Genomic DNA, 18,587 nt, shown 5'->3' with positions numbered 1-18,587 from the left:
TGCTTAACTGACTGAGCCACCCAGGAGCCCCTGGAACCATGCTTTTTGAAGCATACACAGTGTTGGTAAATTGCTAATTGTTAGTCTAAGCCTAGTTCCCTAAAAAATAGAAACATTTTCTTTCATTGAGTTATAGTTTAATATTATGCCTTTTAGTGAGTTAGGGACATTAGAAGTAGCTATATGAAGGCCATTAGAATTGTAAACTCTTGTTGAAGACATTGTCCAGTACATTGATTAGCATTCTTGGAATAAATTCCTCCAGTGATTTAATACTTGGTAAAGCTCTGTGGTTTTCTCTTCTGTCAGATGAGAGTAATATAAGCCATTATGCTTTCTTTTTTTGCCTTGCCCGTAAGGCAGTTCAGATCAATGCAGTGCACGAACATGGACTTACTTAGCTCTCCTGTTTAGCATACTAAGAATTTTGACTTTCCCCTTTTATGTTTACGTAGCTTGGTAATCAGATCCCAGCCTTACTTTATTCATCTTTAATAGAAGATAATATCCACCATTTGGATTATTGTGAACATCACATGAAATGCTGTTTTTTAATTGCTTACCCATGTGTCTGACATACTATAAAATGCTAAGTAACTGCTAGAGGACTATTTTTTATAGCTTTAACATTTTTCTGTTTCTAATTTTATAACCTTATTTCATATATATCTTTGCTTTGAAGCAAGCAGTCTTATTTAGAAATGAGTGAAGTATAAATACTAAAAAAACAAAAAAATTACAAACATCACATTAAGAGCATTGCCCTGGTGGAGATAAAGAAAGGAAGTGAGGGGGCGCCTGGGTGGCTTAGTCGGTTAAGCGTCCCGACTTTCGCTTAGGTCATGATCTCGCGGTTCGTGGGTTCGAGCCCCGCGTTGAGCTCTGTGCTGACTGCCAGCTCAGAGCCTGGAACCTGTTTCAGTCTGTGACTCCCTCTTTCTCTGACCCTCCCCTGCTCAAGCTGTTTCTCTCTCTCTCCTAGAAATAAATAAAAATAAATAAATAAATAAATAAATAAAAAAAAAGAAAGTGAGGCAGCCATGGGTAGCGTTGATAAAAGAGGCAAAGCACCCCTTGTAAATAGTGTCTTTAAGATTTGGGTTATGAGGAAATAGCAGACCGGCCAGACTTTTCGCACAGCAACTCAAGAGGGGCAGTGATTCTGAGCAAGATGCTGCCTTGAACTTGAATCCAAGCCAGAGTTTCAAAGTAGCTGCTGCAGTTTTGAAATTTTTGGTTGTACTGCGTGTTTGTGTTATGGGTGGAAAAGACAGTTCCTCCTGGAGGAGTTTAATAGGGCCAGGAGTTGGGAGGCACATTTTACAGTTTCTGAAGCAAGAATGTACGTGAGCATCAGGCATTTCAGTGATGGAACTTCATCTCTCAGTTGGAAGAGAACATATGAGACTTTTGGTCGAGCTGTCTCTGACTCACTGGGGACACTCTAACGTGTCTGACCCCGAGACTGGGGAGAGAATGCCCTCCCCCCACAGCCCTCTCCTCAGTGTTGCAGGACTGCTGACCGTTGCAGCCACACCAGCACATGGTTAGGATCATGGGCTAAGGGACCGTGTAATTATGTCATCCAAACCACACTTTTCAGAATGAAAAGGGTTACTACTAATGATTAAGCCAGGACAAAATAAACCATAACGGTCCTGGGCAAATGACATTTGGTCATTTTAGCTAGAAACCTTTTCTGTGTTGTCTTCAAACATGGAAGGTTTCATGTTTATTGTATGTTAGATCTCCTGATATTTCTGTACTCACTGTAGCAGCACAGAGGCTCAGAAAGTTCTCTGCCCGCTTTTAATTTTCCTGAACCACGTGTTTACTTTCTAATTTGGTGTGATACTTTCTTTTTGTCTTCAAAATTACTGTCTGTTATTGAATCCTATTTAATCAGCTAAAAGACTATCTTCTAAATTATTAAGGAAGCCATAATGATTCTTCCTTCAGACTCCACCAGCCAGGTAATAACCTTGGGGCATATTAAAGCACAGAGGTGGAGCAGAAGCCTTGATGTCCAGCCTGGTAATTGCACACTTGGCAAAGACTGGATTCTGCAGCATTAATAGTATTAGAATATTGCTTTCATTTTCTATTTTGCAGTTCTATTTAGGCTGTTGAAATTAAATTAGTGTTGAGGACTCTCAATGTTCAAAGCCATTGTAAATGAAAGTTACATTTCTCTGTCACATGTGCCCTCCCCACTCTTGTCTTAACAGAAGAAAGCTTGGCAAGACCACAAGCGGGAATGCAAATGTCTAAAAAGCTGCAAACCCAGGTATCCCCCGGATTCCGTTCGACTTCTTGGCAGAGTTGTTTTCAAACTTGTGAGTATAAGATTCGTGAAATATGCTAGGGTTTTAATTTAACCAGAGCTCTTGCAGTTACATGTATTATTCATAGTTAAGTCTGTCTTTAGACGCGTACGGCGGGAGATTACTCCAGGGAGCGTATGAAGACAAAACCTGCCGTGTTCCTATCAGTCACAGCGTCAGTGGTGGTGAGAAGGTACCATTTTCGAAGGTCCTGTGTGTGGCCTCGTGGGAATAGAAACACAAGGTCCTGTATCACAGGCGTAAGGTGTCAGTAATGTCTGTTATGTTCCCTTCATTACTTGTGACTGTGAACTAATGCCCAGGGCAGCAGGCGTATAACTTTTTGGTTGCTGCTTCAAGTGAGGTTTTGATTAGATGATAATTAATCCTACATGAAAGAGTCCTTATCTTTTTTTTTTTTTAATGGCCAAGTTTCACTGAAATTGTTTCTTCTGTTTTTTCCCCTACTTGACCAAAACACTCACTAAGTTCTTTGCTATAAACCTCTGGCAATACCCTTCGGACCTTTTTTTTTTTTGCCAGAATTTCACATAAATATCTCATTCTTAAATTATTTCAGTCTCCAGTTTTATTCTGTCCTGTTGGTTATTGGCTTTTTTGTTTTTGTTTTTGTTTTTTGTTTTTGGCTATAAAATATAATAGTCTTAAGAATGTAAAAGTATGATTACACATCTAAAACTAACAATATGTTATATGTCAGTAACATCTCAATTTTCAAAAAACGGATGTGAAATTCCAAATAGGCATTGTCTTTGGGATGAGTATTTGACATCTATCATATAATTAACCACTATTTGCAAATGTCTATGTTGTAACTAAAAAATACAAATCTATTTCAAAGCATTAATAAATTCAGATCAACTGTGTTATTATGCATTTCTTTAATCTCTGTGATTGTTACTATATTTGAATCTGAACTTTTTTTTCTTACTTTATTAATATTGAAAAGATAGAGAACCAGGACCCACTACATCAGAATCTAATAGAAAACAATTATAGTAATAGCTACCTTCTATTGAACACATGCCACTTCCAGGCCCTGTGCTAATTGCTGTACACGATAGACCTCATTTTTCCCCATAATAACCTAGAGAATCAGGTGTTCTGATTACTCCTATGTTTTAGATGAGGAAAGTTGAGGTAACTTGTTCAGAGTTGTACAGTTTGTAATAAATTTATTCACCCATCTCTGCTTTTCTACGATCATTAGTAGCAAAATCCTTACAATGATACAAATCTGTGGGTAGAGCTGAGGAAAAAGAAATAGAAGTAGGAAAACTTGTAAGAGAGTCTTCCATTTGGAAATGAAACTGGTAGATTAAGTCACAACTTAGATTTTACTTTAAACTTGTTACTGATTAAATAATTCAGCTCTAAGAAAGTGATAAAGTCAAGAAATATATAGAAAGTTGTCTTTTTAAATAGACTTTTATTAAAATATCTAAAGATAGTCAAATATATTCATTTGTGTATTAGAGCACTTGAAATTATTTTTGGTGTTTTCTCCCTTTGCTTAATAGATGGAAGAAACACCCTCTGAATCGGAGAAACTTTATTCATTTTATGATCTGGAGTCAAGTAAGTGGTTGTCTATTGGCATCAATAGAATCCTATCATTTATTTGCTGACGCCGTGCATTGCTTCCTTCTTAACGTTGTTTTTCTGTCTCTTTATTATGCGAGGCAAATCTAAAAACACTTTTCATATTTTTATCTGTGACTGACACAGTAGTTTAGTTAATTTATTACAGGGTAGTTTTGGCCATTTAGGAGTTTGTAAAGCCCACTCTTGGTTTCTTTTTGATGCGCAGGAAGAGTGATGAGAACCAGAGGGTTCTGAGGAACTTTGAGGTTCACTGGTCCTTTGGATAATAAGGAAAGTAGGAGGTATAGCTGACTTGGTCTGTCTGACCTCATTCAGTGTTGTTTTTCTTTTGAATTCCACAGCGGTGGCCGTGCCATTTGGGAACACCAAAGGGCCATCCAAATCAGAGCGTTCAGTAAATATTGGGTTTATTTTTCTTTCGTATTGGCACAGACCCTCTTTGGTGAGGTTGTACATGACTTCACCCCAAAGTGGCTAGACCTTGTAGGGTAAATTTTGCCACACAGTTATATATTGCTGGGTGGAGACAAGTGAGATGATGATCTTGTACAGATTTATGGTTATGGGATCCTAAGTGCCAGTGATAATAAGTTATTATTTAAGAAATCATTGGGTTAATTGTTCTGTTGAACAGGTAATTTAAAGAGAACATGTAGACCTGACATGAGCAGCAGAATTATGCTATAGTTCAACTTAATGTATGTTTTCAAGTTTTAATAGAGAAGTAATGAGTCATTTTTTTTCGAGTTATATCACTGGTAGGTAATTAATATCTCTTGCAGTGAGTTTTACTGTCAACTTCAGCCCTGCGCAGGAGTGGTGTCACACATGCTGCCTTAAGTTAAATGCTCTCACACGTTGTTAATTTTACACTCCTAGCCTTAACACGTGTTTGTGGTACAGACTAAATTGAGTTTCCAAAGGGGTGATTTTTGGACAGCTACTCTTTGGAATCTACTTCTGTTTGGGTTTTAGCAGCACCACATCTTTTTTTAAAAAAATAATTAATGAATTATTTTAAAAATTTACATCCAAGTTAGCATATAGTGCAATAATGATTGCAGGAGTAGATTCCAGTGATCCATCCTCTATGTAGAACACCCATTGCTCATCCCAACAAGTGTCCTTCCTAATGTCCCTTTCCCATCTAGCCTATCCCCCCCACACAACCCCTCCAGCAACCATCAGTTTGTTCTCTGTATGTAAGAGTCTCTTATATTTTGTCTCCCTCCTTGTTTTTATATTATTTTTGCTTCTCTTCCCTTATGTTCATCTGTTTTGTGTCTTAAATTCAACACACGAGTAAAGTCATATGGTATTTGTTTTTCTCTGACTCATTTCGCTTAGCATAACACACTCTAGTTCCATCCACGTTGTTGCTAATGGCAAATTTCATTCTTTTTGATCACCAAGCAATATTCCATTGTATATACACCACATCTTCTTTATCCATTCATCTATCGATGGACATTTGGGCTCTTTCCATACTTGGCTATTGTCGATAGCACAGGTAGCAGCACCACGTCTCCATTCAGTGTGGAAATAACTTGAAGTCAAGGTTTCTTGGGTTGGTCCCTGCTTTCTTCTGTGTGCTTTCTATGTGACACATGTCACCAAATGAACTTTAGCTGAACTTCTTACTTCTCATGGTTTGTTTTTTTTTTTCCCCCCCTGCCTTTGAGATATTCTGTTTATCAGTTAGTCATGCTCTGGTTGTAAATTGTTTCATGGAAAAACCTGCTTAAATTTCACTGACTGTAAGCATTTAGGATGGCTTGCACATGTGCACAGGATGACGTGGAGAATCTGTAACACACATCTTTACCGATTTTGGTTGTAGTGGTTTTCATCTTTAAGTGCATTTGTTTTGTTTTGATAGGTATTTGATCCTATATTGTAGATGTAGTTTGGCAGAATTTAATTGATAATATATGTATCATAATTTGTCAAAAAATAAAAAGAAACGTATTTGCTCTCTGCCAGAATGAAATCTAGAGCAGGAAATATCAGGTTTAACAGCTAACATTGAATGAGAGTTACCCATTAAAAATTCACTGTGTGATTGTGTTATTTATCTTCCTTTTAAAAAAGATATTAACAAACTGACTGAAGATAAGAAAGAGGGTCTCAGGCAACTTGTAATGACTTTCCAACATTTCATGAGAGAAGAAATACAGGATGCTTCTCAGCTGCCACCTTCCTTTGACATTTTTGAAGCTTTTGCAAAAGTAAGTGTTAAGTGTTTGAAATCTCTGTTAATGCCATAAATCAACCCTTTACTTTTGTTTTTGTTGATCCTTGAAAATCCAGGGCCCTTCAAGCCTTAAACCACTCTCCTACCTTAATGAGTAGAGAATGAGAGAATGTATTGCTTCTATTGAAAAGGGTATTTTTTGGTTTCACCAGTACTCTTATTAACAGCCGAGTATGGTCATTGTCTGCACTCTTGAAAGGGCTGCTTTCTTTTCTCAACAGAAGAAAGAAATCTCACATTATTCCATTGTTTCTTACTAATGGATTCAAGTTTGCCAATTACATTCATTTACTTTTGTGGTTGTTTCTGTGATAGAGCTTGGTCTTTAAGGTGAAAGATTTATTGGAATCCATTTCTTGATGAAGTGAATTCTAAATAAAGTGAAAATATTACCATTTCTGATTTTAAAATAATTGTCTAAAAAAATCTCTGCAAATGTTTTACGTCAGTAAAATCCTGGACTAGGGCTAGAAAATAGGTTTAATTCATATTTTATCTGTGGTCTCTTGGTAGTCGCTATCTGCCATGCTCGTGTAGAATGATTTTGAGGGTTTGTTTGGGCCCTGGGAGAAGGAGCGCGCCGACCGATCCTTGTGGTCTGTCCTCAGATTAGAACGGAGGGCCAGACACATCCCCAACGATGCTGTGTGTTTGCCGTCCTTGCCTTCTCATCGTGTGTATTTGGGTTTGCTTAAATCTCGGTCACATTTTAATAACGAGTAATATTTTACATTCGAGGGTGATTTTCCACTGATGTTACAGTTTATAAGTACACATCTGCTAATATACTTATCCCATGAATATTTTTAAGGTGTGTTTTACAATCTGTCTGTTTTCTAAGATTTTACATGTGATTAGTGAGATTGCTGGAGATTTATTCTTGTTTTTCCCAAAGGTATTTGTATTCTTTAGGGTATGTTTTTATGATTTTTCTGGTAGTATCATCTTAGCATTAAAGTCTCCTTTGTGTACAGTTTAAAAATGATTTCAAAATATAATGGTTCCATAAAGTACACATGAGAACTTTCTCATGTGTTTTTATTTCACACTCTTCTGGAAATTATAACCTTCAGGAGTACCATGTGTACAGTGTACACAGGTGCTTTTGATGTTAAACACACTACGAAGTAACACCTCCTGAGAGATAAGGAGGTGCATTATGATGACTGCAACTTCATTCCTAGCTTTTCCGTGACAGTTTTTTCTGCTACTAGAAAATGTTCAAGTGCTGATTACTGGTATTACTAGTATTTATGAAAAACATCTAAAAGTACTTTCTGTTGCTCAGTGTAAAATGTGAATTACTATCATATTTCTTTGATTTCTTTTTAAAAATTTAATTTCATATATCTTACAGTGAAACTCTTTCCATACCATGTAGGGGAAGGTGACGTCACTGTGGATAAGCAGACAAAGTTTAATAATATTCTCCCCTTCTCCCCACATGGTTGTATTTGACGTTGCCACAGAAGTAGATCAGTATGCACCTTTGAGCTTTTGGGGAGAACTGGACTCCGATGTGTGATTCTGCCTTAAAATGTAGGTTAAAGCAGCATTTACCAATGGCCCCCCATACCTTCTTGTAAAAGTTTCGTTAATAAATATTTTATATATTGTGGTAACTTTTCTGCTTATAAATATGTCCTTGAAAGGGATCACTTTCCTCCTCATTTTCTCCCTACTTTCTTCTTTGTTGCTTTTTAATAGAATAGTTTTATGTGAAGCTAATTGTGTCCTGCACGCGTCAAGGATGAGCCGCCGAGCTCCTGCCATGGCCGCCAGCGTGTGACGGTGCAGGTCACAGGTGACTTGGAAGTGGAGGGAGAACATGGGGCAGATGATGCCATCCTGGGTGCGGCCTCTCCCTGTGTCCGTGGCACAGAACCTACCCGACAGGAGGGCCACCACGGGGCCTGGAGCCCCCGGCTGCTGCTTTCCCACGTGCGGACTGTCGAGAGTAGTTCTTCCTCAGCTCACGCGCTCACCTCTCAGGTTGTGTGTGCAGGAGGCTGACTGTCCCTGGCCTCGGTACCCAGAGTCCTGTGTCAGGTTGTGCTCTTGGTCCCTTTGTTTCCAGTCACGCTGCTTCCGTGCGGGCACCGGCACTTACGGTGTAAGCAGCTCGGACAGCTTTTCTAAATTTGTTTATATCTTACGGTTTTTGACTTTTTGATTATGGACTTTTCCAAACTTGCACGAAAGTAGAGAGACTGGTATAATGAACCCTCCTGTCTCCATCACCTGGTTTCAGGAATGTCTTGTCTTTTCTTTTTTTTTTATTTCAATAATTTTCAGACTTGTTTTATATCTGATATTTTAATACTTAGATTTCAGACAAATGTTCTCTTTTAAATTCATATTTCCAGACATTCCTTAATTATCTTTTGTTATGAAGCCTCCTGGCTATCTGAGAAGTTAGTGAAGTCACTTATTAAATTAAGCACATCCTTTTTCTGCAGGCCTACTATGTACAAAGCATTATTGATACGGGTTGTAGATATATGTTATTATAAATCTGAAAATTACCTACGAAGGCAAAAAACTTGAACAAATCATAGATCTTACTCGGGGATATGTGTATTTAATTTGGACTTGCCTGGAAGTGAAAGGGCTCAGTGGAGGGTGAGAAGTCCTTAATCCTGAGAGCACATTTCATTCCCTGCTAGCCTTTGTTTCTTTTTCCTTTTCCTCCTCCTCCCCTCCTCCCTTCTCCCTCCTCCCCCTCCTTCTTTTCTTTTTTCTTCCTGTCTTGTCTTCTCTTTTCTCTTTCTTTCTTTCCTTCTTTCTTTTTAATTAAAACAGTGCAGTGTTAGTTTCAGGTGTACAATACAGTGATTCAACACTCACATATGTCACCCTGTGCTCTTGAATCCCCATCGCCTATTTCCCCCATCTCCCCAACCACCTCCTTTCTGGTGACCATTGTGTGTTCTCTGTAGTTAAGAGTCTGTTTCTTGGTTTCTCTTCTCTCTCTCTCTGTCTTTTTTCCCTTTGCTCATTTATTAGTTTTTTAAATTCCACATATGAGTGAAATCATGGTATTTGTCTTTCTCTGACTCATTTTGCTTAGGATAATATTCTCTAGCTCCACCTATGTCATTGCTGATGGACAAGATTTCATTCTTCTTTTATGGTTGAGTAATAATCCATATATATATATATATATATATATATATATATATATATATATATGCATGCCAGATCTTTGTTTATTCTTCAGTGGATGGACACTTGGACTTTTTCCATAAGTTGGCTATTGTAGATAATGCTGCTATAAACAGGCTGATGGCTTTTTCTAATAGAAGACCGTGAGTAATTCCTCAAAAGTGTTTTGAACACTCTGGGATTTTCTCTTGAAAGTAGTGTATGTATCTCCTGTTGAACTAGGCTCTTAGCACAGAATGTGCTTCTGCTACTTAAGACTTGGTTTTGCTTAGAACCTCCCATCCTCCCCCCCACACCTTATTCCAAAGACATTATTGTGTAGTCATTTTCTGTGGACCTTCTTTGCAAGTATACCTTCCTCCCGTATTAGTCTCCTGCTCCCCACTCCCACATAAGCAAACAGGCTTGTGGATAGCAATTGCCAGTGGGGTTTAGATTGTAGGAGTTTGCTTTATAAATATATCCTGTCCACTTAAGAATTTATTGCCTGGCTATAAAAAAATTAAATAGCATGAGACATACAAAGGAGAAATTTTTCTTGGGGAGAGTATCCAGGAAGACTTCACATAGAAAGTAAAATAAATGGCATGAATTTCAGAAGAGATGGTGGTAGTAGGGAAGCAGTCATAGACAAATGGTCTGGAAATGCTGGTGGGGAGTGAGGGGTGCTGGCTCTTCTGACCCCCTGAGCTGAGAAAAACATACTGGAGATTTGAAAGAGAAGATTTGAAAAGGTGGTTATTCTCTGTGGAATATATGTTTCTGTTACATTTAGTGTTACAATAAGAGGCTGAATAAAAATTTGATACTGAAAATGTTTGTTTTGCATTAGTTGGTTATAGACAATTAGTGAGGGTACTAGCACCTCCAGGCTTTCTATAGAAAGGGCTGCAGAGTGATGATGTGGTGGGATGGAGGGGTTGGAGTGATTGGCCGGAAGCTGTATTTGCACGGTAGTTTGCTTGGTTTGTTAAAAATTAGATTGTACGTAGGGCTTCTGGGTGACTCTGTTGGTTAAGTGTATGACTTCAGCTCAGGTCGTGATCTCATGGTTCATGAGTTCAAGCTCTGCACTGGGCTCTGTGCTGACAATGCAGAGCTTGCTTGGGATTCTCTCTCTCTCTCTCTCTCTCTCTCTCTCTCTCTCTGCCCCCCCCCCCCCCCAAAATTAAAAAGATTGCATGTTACTGGGGGAGGGGGGTTGGAGGACATGGCTGAGTGGAAATGAAGGTATAAAGTGTGAGGAAAGTGGTGGGAACTGCTGACAGTAATGGCAGTGGCCCAAATAAGGGCAGCGTTGAAGTTACTTACAAAGGAGCACAAAGAGGTGCGCTTATTTGCATGTTCATGGTTCATGAGAGATGGAGGCCATATTCCCTCTGCTGGCCCTTTGTCAGATTATTTAGAGAAGATGTGCATCACAGTCTCTATAAGCCCCTCCTCCTTCCCAGCCCACATTTTTTTTTCCTTCCCCTCTATCTTCAAATAAGATTTTGGGTTAGCTTTTGAAATGGATGTGTCTTATAGCATGACAGCTGCTGTAATTCAGTCTACTGATGGAGATCTTTTTTTTTTTTTTTTAATGTTTTATTCATTTCTGAGAGAGAGAGTGAGAGAGAGAGAGAGAGCAAGCGAGCCAGCAGGGGAGGGTCAGAGAGAGGGAGACACAGAATCTGAAACAGTCTCCAGGCTCTGAGCTGGCTTCCAGCACAGAGCCCAGTGCGGAACTCGAACCCACGAACCGTGAGATCATGACCCAAGCCTAAGTTGGATGCTTAGCCGACTGAGCCACCCAGGCACCCCTCTACTGATTGAGTTTTAAATATTTTCTACAAGTAGAGAAAAATGTTTGTACTACAACTAATAAATATAAATATTGGGACAACAGCAATTAAGAGAAGGGTTTATTTAAATGAGATTCCAAATAGTGTGATGGTTAAGTTGCTTTTTTAGACGAGAAAATGAAATTCTCTTAAGCTTGATGTCCTCATCTGTTAATGGGAATAATAATATTTGCTTCACAGATGAAAGTGAGGATTAAATCAGAAATACTTAGTGTGTCTAACATATATTATAAATTTCTACTACTGCTAGCCCCACCTCCCAGTTTTATTTTTATTCAAGTCTAAAACTTTAGTGTTTTATGTCTCCCTGTGCTGTCATATGGATTGTCAAGAGTACAGTCTGTGGCTCATTGTAAACCAGAGTCTCAGACCATGGCTCACAGTTGTGCCCAGTGCTGGTGTTTGTGGCGATGCTGAAAATTACCTATCTTGTTGAGAAGTTTTGCAGACAGTAAATAGTACCTTTCCCCTAGTAATAGGCTTGGTTTCATCCCATAACTGTGGTGGACGGAAATCATTTACTGTTTCCTACATTTATAACAACTCTGTGACTTGAGGGTGGTTCCTTAGGATGTCACACAGGAAATATAAAAGTAAGCTTCCATGATGGATGAAATGTTTCCCACACATGTAGTTTAAAAGGCTGAAATTAAACTAAAAGATTCATTACTTATCATGTTATAATTCACTGAAATGGTATGGAATGAATGCTGTTTCTCTCTTCCATCCCTAGATATATGTATTGATTATTATTGGTAACGGTTATTAATGCTTGAATTTAATGTCAGATCTGGTTTTGAGTTTATTTTTTATGCAAAGAATAGATTTTTTTTAGAGATTATTGCACAGAGTTGTAGAAACCTATACTTAGTTATTTTTTTCTGGACTTATAGCTTCCTTCTCTAAAAATGCATTTGGTAGACCAATTAGAAATGTGATAAGATAGGAGTAATAAAATAGAAAATGAACCAGTTGCATGAAATGTTTCAAAAACAACATTAAATTGGAAGCAACAATATTAGAAGTGTCCTTCCTGACCATAAAACATGTGTCATTGTGTTTTCAGAGTTCTGCAAAGTGCTCTTTAATTTTATAATATTGTACAGAATTTTTTTATTAGAAATTCTATATCTGAGAAGATGTTCTCTCCCTTTTCAAACAAAGTAATAATTCTGGTAGCATGTTATTTTTACTCTTTCGAGTATATATGTGACCTCCACAGCTTGCCTTTCTAAACTCCAAATGTTAATATTATTAGTTGCAGCTGGTTTTACAGTATACACTGTGCTTGTACAGATTTGAAAATGAGTTTTATGGAAGGGTTTTCTGTATAATGATACTTAAATTTTACATTGATTTTCATCCTGTGCAAATTCTTTTTTACTGGGAGAGAATTCTTTTTTATTGAAGGAAGAGTGGGAAATTGTTAAAACAAGAATCTTGCTAATTCATAATAGGAAAAGAAATAGTGATTTAATATTTTTGATGGAGATATGTTAGAAATAAGACACAAGACAGTAGCAATGATATTATTATATTCGAGACCACATACTTAAATTTGGCTGGTATGTGCCTTTAGACCGAGAGTGTTACTAATCTATGTGATATTCTGCCATAACCTCATGATTTTAGTAAAGTGTGTAAAATCAGCAAGAAGGAAAAATTACTAAATAACCCTTTCTCTGGTCCTTTTTGTTGAGAAGAACAGTGTGCCTCAGTAGAAAGTAGGAACAAAGGTGTTTGTGATATATTCAGTTTTTAATTTTCAAGTTTCTAATTCTAATTATGAATTTCAAGTTTCAGTTTTGCTAGCTCTCTTACTCTAGAGGTATGGTGATTTACCATTTCACGCTTGCTGCTAGGCTGATTTGTTGGGAGAATTTGCTTCTGTTGTTTTGAAAGGTCAGGAGTGTGTGTGTTTTTGCCACGTGATGGATTCAGGTTCATATAGGACCAAGTTTTAGAGCCTTTTTGTTGATCAGCTCAGTTTGGTTTCCCTCCCATGGCATGCTGTAAAGTAGTAAAGAAAGCAATCTTTTGAATTAATAAAGTGATGAATTATCTAATTACAAAGTTGATGTGAAATGGCAGTATGATAACTTTGACTGCATTACCAAATGATCCCAGTGACTGATAAGATGTGCCTGAGTTCCATTAAGGAAAAATATGCCATTAAATATTTAATGCTGAGAGCGAGCAGACACACCAGCATTGCTAACCTCCGATCACCGGGGTGCATGTATCTGTACGTTTGGAGGTAGCTGCTACATGAGACATCTCTCTTGTCTGCTCAGCACAGCTGCTAGAAGCCTTAGTTATTGGGATTATACCTCTCTTCTGGTTTTAAGTAAACTGGCAAACAGCCAACTTGCTTAACTGCATGCAGATCCTGGCATTCTAATTATGAAATGCTGACACATTTGTGATTTATATGTTTTTTTCTTTATTACAATTAATGGAATCTCTGCATAGATTCAAAAGACCATTATTCTCAAAAATGTTCTTCTAAGTAAAGTGACATTTGTGGGACGCTTGGGCTTTCACACATGATCTTAGCCAAAAGGCCGAGAAGCGATACGCTTGGGCTTTCAAAACAAAGCAAGCCATTGTGTTTTTAATGTGTGTTCCGTGTTCTTCATTTTTAGCCATTCAGTTAATATTTATCTTCATTTAAGTGTAAATAACCTATGATGAGTTGGTGTATGTTTATTATAAAGACCAGATGCTAGCTAACTTCTGAAGTTGGGAAGGATAATTAGTAAATTCTTAATCAGCATTTTTATTCAAACCTATGTTGGTCAAGGTTAATTGCTTATGTAAGGCTAATGCTGTAATTAAAACTATTGATGGATAAACGTGTTCGCCAAGCCTTGTTGCCTTATCTATTTGAGTGTATAAGTTGCTATTAATTCAGATAGCGGCAATATTTTTAAAATGACAATATGTCGTTGTGAAGTGGCAGAGGTTACATTCATTGCTTTGGCCTTCCCTTTAGTGACAGAAAGTGGAGTAATGTGTCTCCCTACTTGAGTGTGATGTTTTTATTTTTATTTATTTATTTTTTTTATGTTTTATTTATTTCTAGGAGAGAGAGAGAGACAGACAGCGTGAGCAGGGGAGGGTCAGAGAAAGAGGGAGTCACAGACTCTGAAACAGGCTCCAGGCTCTGAGCTGGCAGTCAGCACAGAGCCCGATGCGGGGCTCGAACCCACGAACCGCGAGATCATGACCTAAGCGAAAGTTGGACGCTTAACTGACTAAGCCACCCAGGTGCCCCGAGGGTGATGTTTTTAGAGTCAGGAATTATATTTTATTTTGAATCCCTAGCAATTGTCATGGTATGCAGTAGGTATTTAACTGATGACTGAATGAAGGGCTACATGAAAACTCAATTTTTTGGACTTACGAAATATATTTTGTTAGATATATTTATTTACTTTTAAGTTTATTTTTTGAGAGAGAACTCATGCATAAGTTGGGGAGGGACAGAGAGAGGGGAAGAGGGAGAGGGGGAGAGAGAGAGAGAGAGAGAGAGAGGGAGGGAGGGAGGGAGGGAGAGAATCCCAAGCAGCCTCCACACTTTCAGTGCAGGGCGTGATGTGCGGCTCGAACTCATGAACCATGAGATCATGACCTGAGGTGAAGTTGGACCGACTTAACCGACTGAGCCACCCAGGCAGCCCTAAATATATTTTAAAATTAATACATTACTACAAACAGATAAGGTCAAGTAAAGAGTCTTTACCATGGTAAAATTCAAAAAGTTCAGTAAGTTAGTTGATAGGTCAGAATCCCAGAGGCTGCCATTATCCTAACTTGTTCAGGAAGTGCTGAATCATCAGGTTAGTTTTTACAGAGTTCAGTGTTCCTTTTTTTAAAGTCTGCATAATCAGTGTGGCTTCGTAGGCCAGAAGGCAAAAGTGAATTATTGCTGCATCATGGCAATTTGTCGTGTTTGCTGAGTGTGCCACTGGTGGTCTCTGCGGCAGCCCCTAGCTCTGCTATTTCTGCCTGACTGCCTCTCTGGGCAACGTGTGAGTGATCATGGCCAGACGTGTTCTAATCAATGTGTGAGTCATCAGGGCCGGATGTATTCTAATCAATGTGTGAGTGATCAGGGCTGGATGTGTTCTAATCAATGTGTGAGTGGTCAGGGCTGGATGTGTTCTAATCAGACTTTGTTTACGGACACTGAACATTGGTTTTCATATATTCTTCACTTATCCCCAAATATTCTTCTTTTTATTTTTTCCCCTAAATGTTTAAAAATGTGAGAAAACACTCTAAGCTTGCAGGCTGTGCAGAAACAGCTGGTGGGCCAGATTTGGCCCATGGACCATTGTTTGCCAACTCTTGAATTATTCTTTGGAAACCAGAAGATTTTTTTGCACATGGAAGGAAAGAGAATATATGCTATCAGAAAATTCTCTAACTAAAAAAAAAAAAGGATAGAAAATATTTTGATACCTTCTAATGAGCCATTAGTTCTACAGGTTTACATTGCCAATCCCATTTGTAAGCACAGTATGTTTACATTCATTGAGTTTTGAATTTATTTTTTACTCCAAGAAGATTTAATTCAATAACTTAAAAAATGATTCAATTCATCAATATTGTGGGATAGATGTAGTATAGGAAGAAATGAAATTGTTATATAGGAAAAAGTGTGTACAGAGGCGCCTGGGTGGCTCAGTCGGTTAAGTGTCCAACTTCGGCTCAGATTATGATCTCACAGTTTGTGAGTTCAAGCCCCACATCAGGCTGTCTGCTGACAGTGTAGAGCCTGCTTTGGATCCTCCGTCTCCTTCTCGCTCCCTCAAAAATATATAACATTTAAAAATATATGTACTTTATTAATGTCTCATATACTTACACCATCATTCTTAGCTTTTTGTTTTTTTTTAACTGCAGGTATTATATTTTGTTATTTTGCCCTGAAATGAATTGTAAAGACAACAATTTCCTAGGAGAAATATTTTGGCCAAATTACTCAACTTCAGAAAGGTTTTGTTTGATTCGTTAGGTCCTTTTTTTTTTTTTTTTTTTTTTTTTTTTTTTTTTTTTTTTTTTTTTTTTTTCATACTATAGTTTTAGAATAAGAAGGACCTCTCACAGGAGAAAAAACCAAGTATGTTTTAGGGGCATACTGTTAATAGTAATAACAATCATGATAAATGGCTCTGTTATNCAACAATTTCCTAGGAGAAATATTTTGGCCAAATTACTCAACTTCAGAAAGGTTTTGTTTGATTCGTTAGTTTTTTTTTTTTTTTTTTTTTTTTTTAAGATTATGGCTATTGCACTCAGACTTGACATACTATAGTTTGAGAATAAGAAGGACCTCTCACAGGAGAAAAAACCAAGTATGTTTTAGGGGCATACTGTTAATAGTAATAACAATCATGATAAATGGCTCTGTTATATTTCATAATCAGCAGAGACAGGGTGATGTTTTAATGGCAGAAATTAGATATTGCTCTTCGATATGGAAAATAAGGTGACTTGGTATATTACAAAGATAAGCGAACTTGGGGATGGCTTCCCTAAGCCAGATTAAAAAATGTGTCCTGATCAAGAGAGAACATAGCCTTGCTAGTCTCTGTCAAGAGTCAGTTTTCATTACAATTTTTATTTTCAGTACCTAGTATTAGGTGTTTAAAGAGACACATTCAGATAAAGTGTTCGTTTCTGAGACAAGGAAGGAAGGACAGACAGTCCTGCCCTGTTAGGCAAGCTGAGTATGACTCCTTATCTGGAAGAGCCTTATTATTCGAGTGTCCAGCGATGTGTCAGGCTACCTTGGCACAGGTTGGGGCTCCCTGTCCCTGGAAGAGCATCATTCAGGATCACCATTGCATGTCAGGAGGAGTTCTGCCCATGAGTACAAGGCAGGGCAAGTGCTCTTTGAGTCGGTGGTGTTCTTGGTAACGTGGAAGCAGGGTAGTGCAGCTCCCCCTTTCTATCCAAGCCCTGCTTATTCCCAGAGTTTCAGTGCAGATCTTGGATGAAATCCACCTGACTAGGATTGATCTTTTCCTGTCATAAAATCAGTAGTCACTGGTATTTTCTCTGCCAACCGCTTGGCAACTGTGAATATTTTCTATTTTTATTGCTTCTCTGCCTTCATTTCCTATACTTAGTGAGAACAAGAATCATGTTACCCAATTCCTTCCATAATCACAGAAGCATACGGTTTTAGGATTGACAAGATCACAGGAAGTATCCAGTTCCATGGCCTCCCTGCTGCCCTTCTCTCCTTCTTCCCATGATGCATCAGTTGAGGTTCGGAGAAGGTCACACAGTCACCTGGTGACAGGAGGATGCTAAAATTTAGGCTCTCGAGCTCAGTCAAACACTCTTTCTGTGAGTTGATGCCCAAGAATTAGCTTCTAAGTTGAAGCAAAAATGTGATACAGCACTTTAACAGTACAAACAACTTTTCAGCCATCTGTTCTTTATATACAGAGATTTTCAACTTTATTGATGTGTAATTTACATATAGCAAAATGTAAGTTTAAGGTGTACAGAATGTTGATTTGATAACACGTACATTGCACATGATTTTGGGTTAGCACCTAACTACCATTTGTTTTTTGTGGTGAGAACATTTAAGAACTTAACAAGTTTCAGGTATATAGTATAGTATTATTGAGTATAAACACCATGCTGTTCAGTAGATCCCCAGAACTCATTCATCTTATAGCTGAAGTATGTACCTTTTGAGTGATATCTACCAATTTTACCCCCCTCCCAACCATTCCTTATATTGAAGGTTGCCTGTATAAGGCCAGAAAGTTAAGAATAAGTTACACCATAGGATTATTCATGTCAGCATTTAAAGCTGGATAAGATTAGATTGTCTCTATAATGATGAGTTTCAGTCTCACAGGGACTGTATGTTTAAGTGATGGTGGCTTTCCAAACCAGTGAGGTACCCTTCCTTCAATAACTCAGTTATGAATAGAACTGCTGTGTTATGTTGACTTTGTTCTTCATTTTTTGTCCCATAAGTAACCAGGAAGCCAGTGAATTCTAGATACTGGTCTTTGTCTTTCATCAGTAGAGCAAGAGACAACTGAGGGATTTATCATGAGTTGCCCAGTGCTGTGCTACCCTGACATTATCTTAGTTTTTTTTTTTAACTTGACAAAGTAATTTAACAAAGAACGTATCATATATTTCCTACAATAGTCTTCTTAGTTAGTATTTTTATAGTCCCTTTTGCAGATGAGGAATGCTTAAGGTCACACTTTTTAAACAAAAGAACTAGAGCTTTAACTTGGCTCTCTTAATTCTGATTTTCCCTTTATTCCACCATATTGCATTCTGTGTTAGGTTAGTTGTTAGTTCTGTGCTAGAGCTCTAATCATGAAC

General features: G+C 37.9%; 1 protein-coding gene across 1 annotated transcript in view; it reads left to right on the top strand.

Moving 5' to 3' along the window:
* SMYD3 (SET and MYND domain containing 3) overlaps positions 1-18,587 on the top strand; it is a 695,636-nt gene that overhangs the window by 175,465 nt on the left and 501,584 nt on the right. The window contains exons 3-5 of the mRNA XM_039237506.1: positions 2,229-2,336; positions 3,866-3,923; positions 6,042-6,178. Coding sequence (XP_039093437.1) covers positions 2,229-2,336; positions 3,866-3,923; positions 6,042-6,178 — 303 coding nt within the window. The remainder of the gene's footprint in view (positions 1-2,228; positions 2,337-3,865; positions 3,924-6,041; positions 6,179-18,587) is intronic.

Source organism: Hyaena hyaena, unplaced genomic scaffold (genome assembly GCF_003009895.1).
Source record: "Hyaena hyaena isolate Hyena2069 unplaced genomic scaffold, ASM300989v1 scaffold_127, whole genome shotgun sequence".
In the NCBI taxonomy this organism is placed as follows: domain Eukaryota; kingdom Metazoa; phylum Chordata; class Mammalia; order Carnivora; family Hyaenidae; genus Hyaena; species Hyaena hyaena.
The sequence above is the reverse complement of the archived record's forward strand: the minus strand, read 5'-3'. Positions and strand labels throughout refer to the sequence as shown.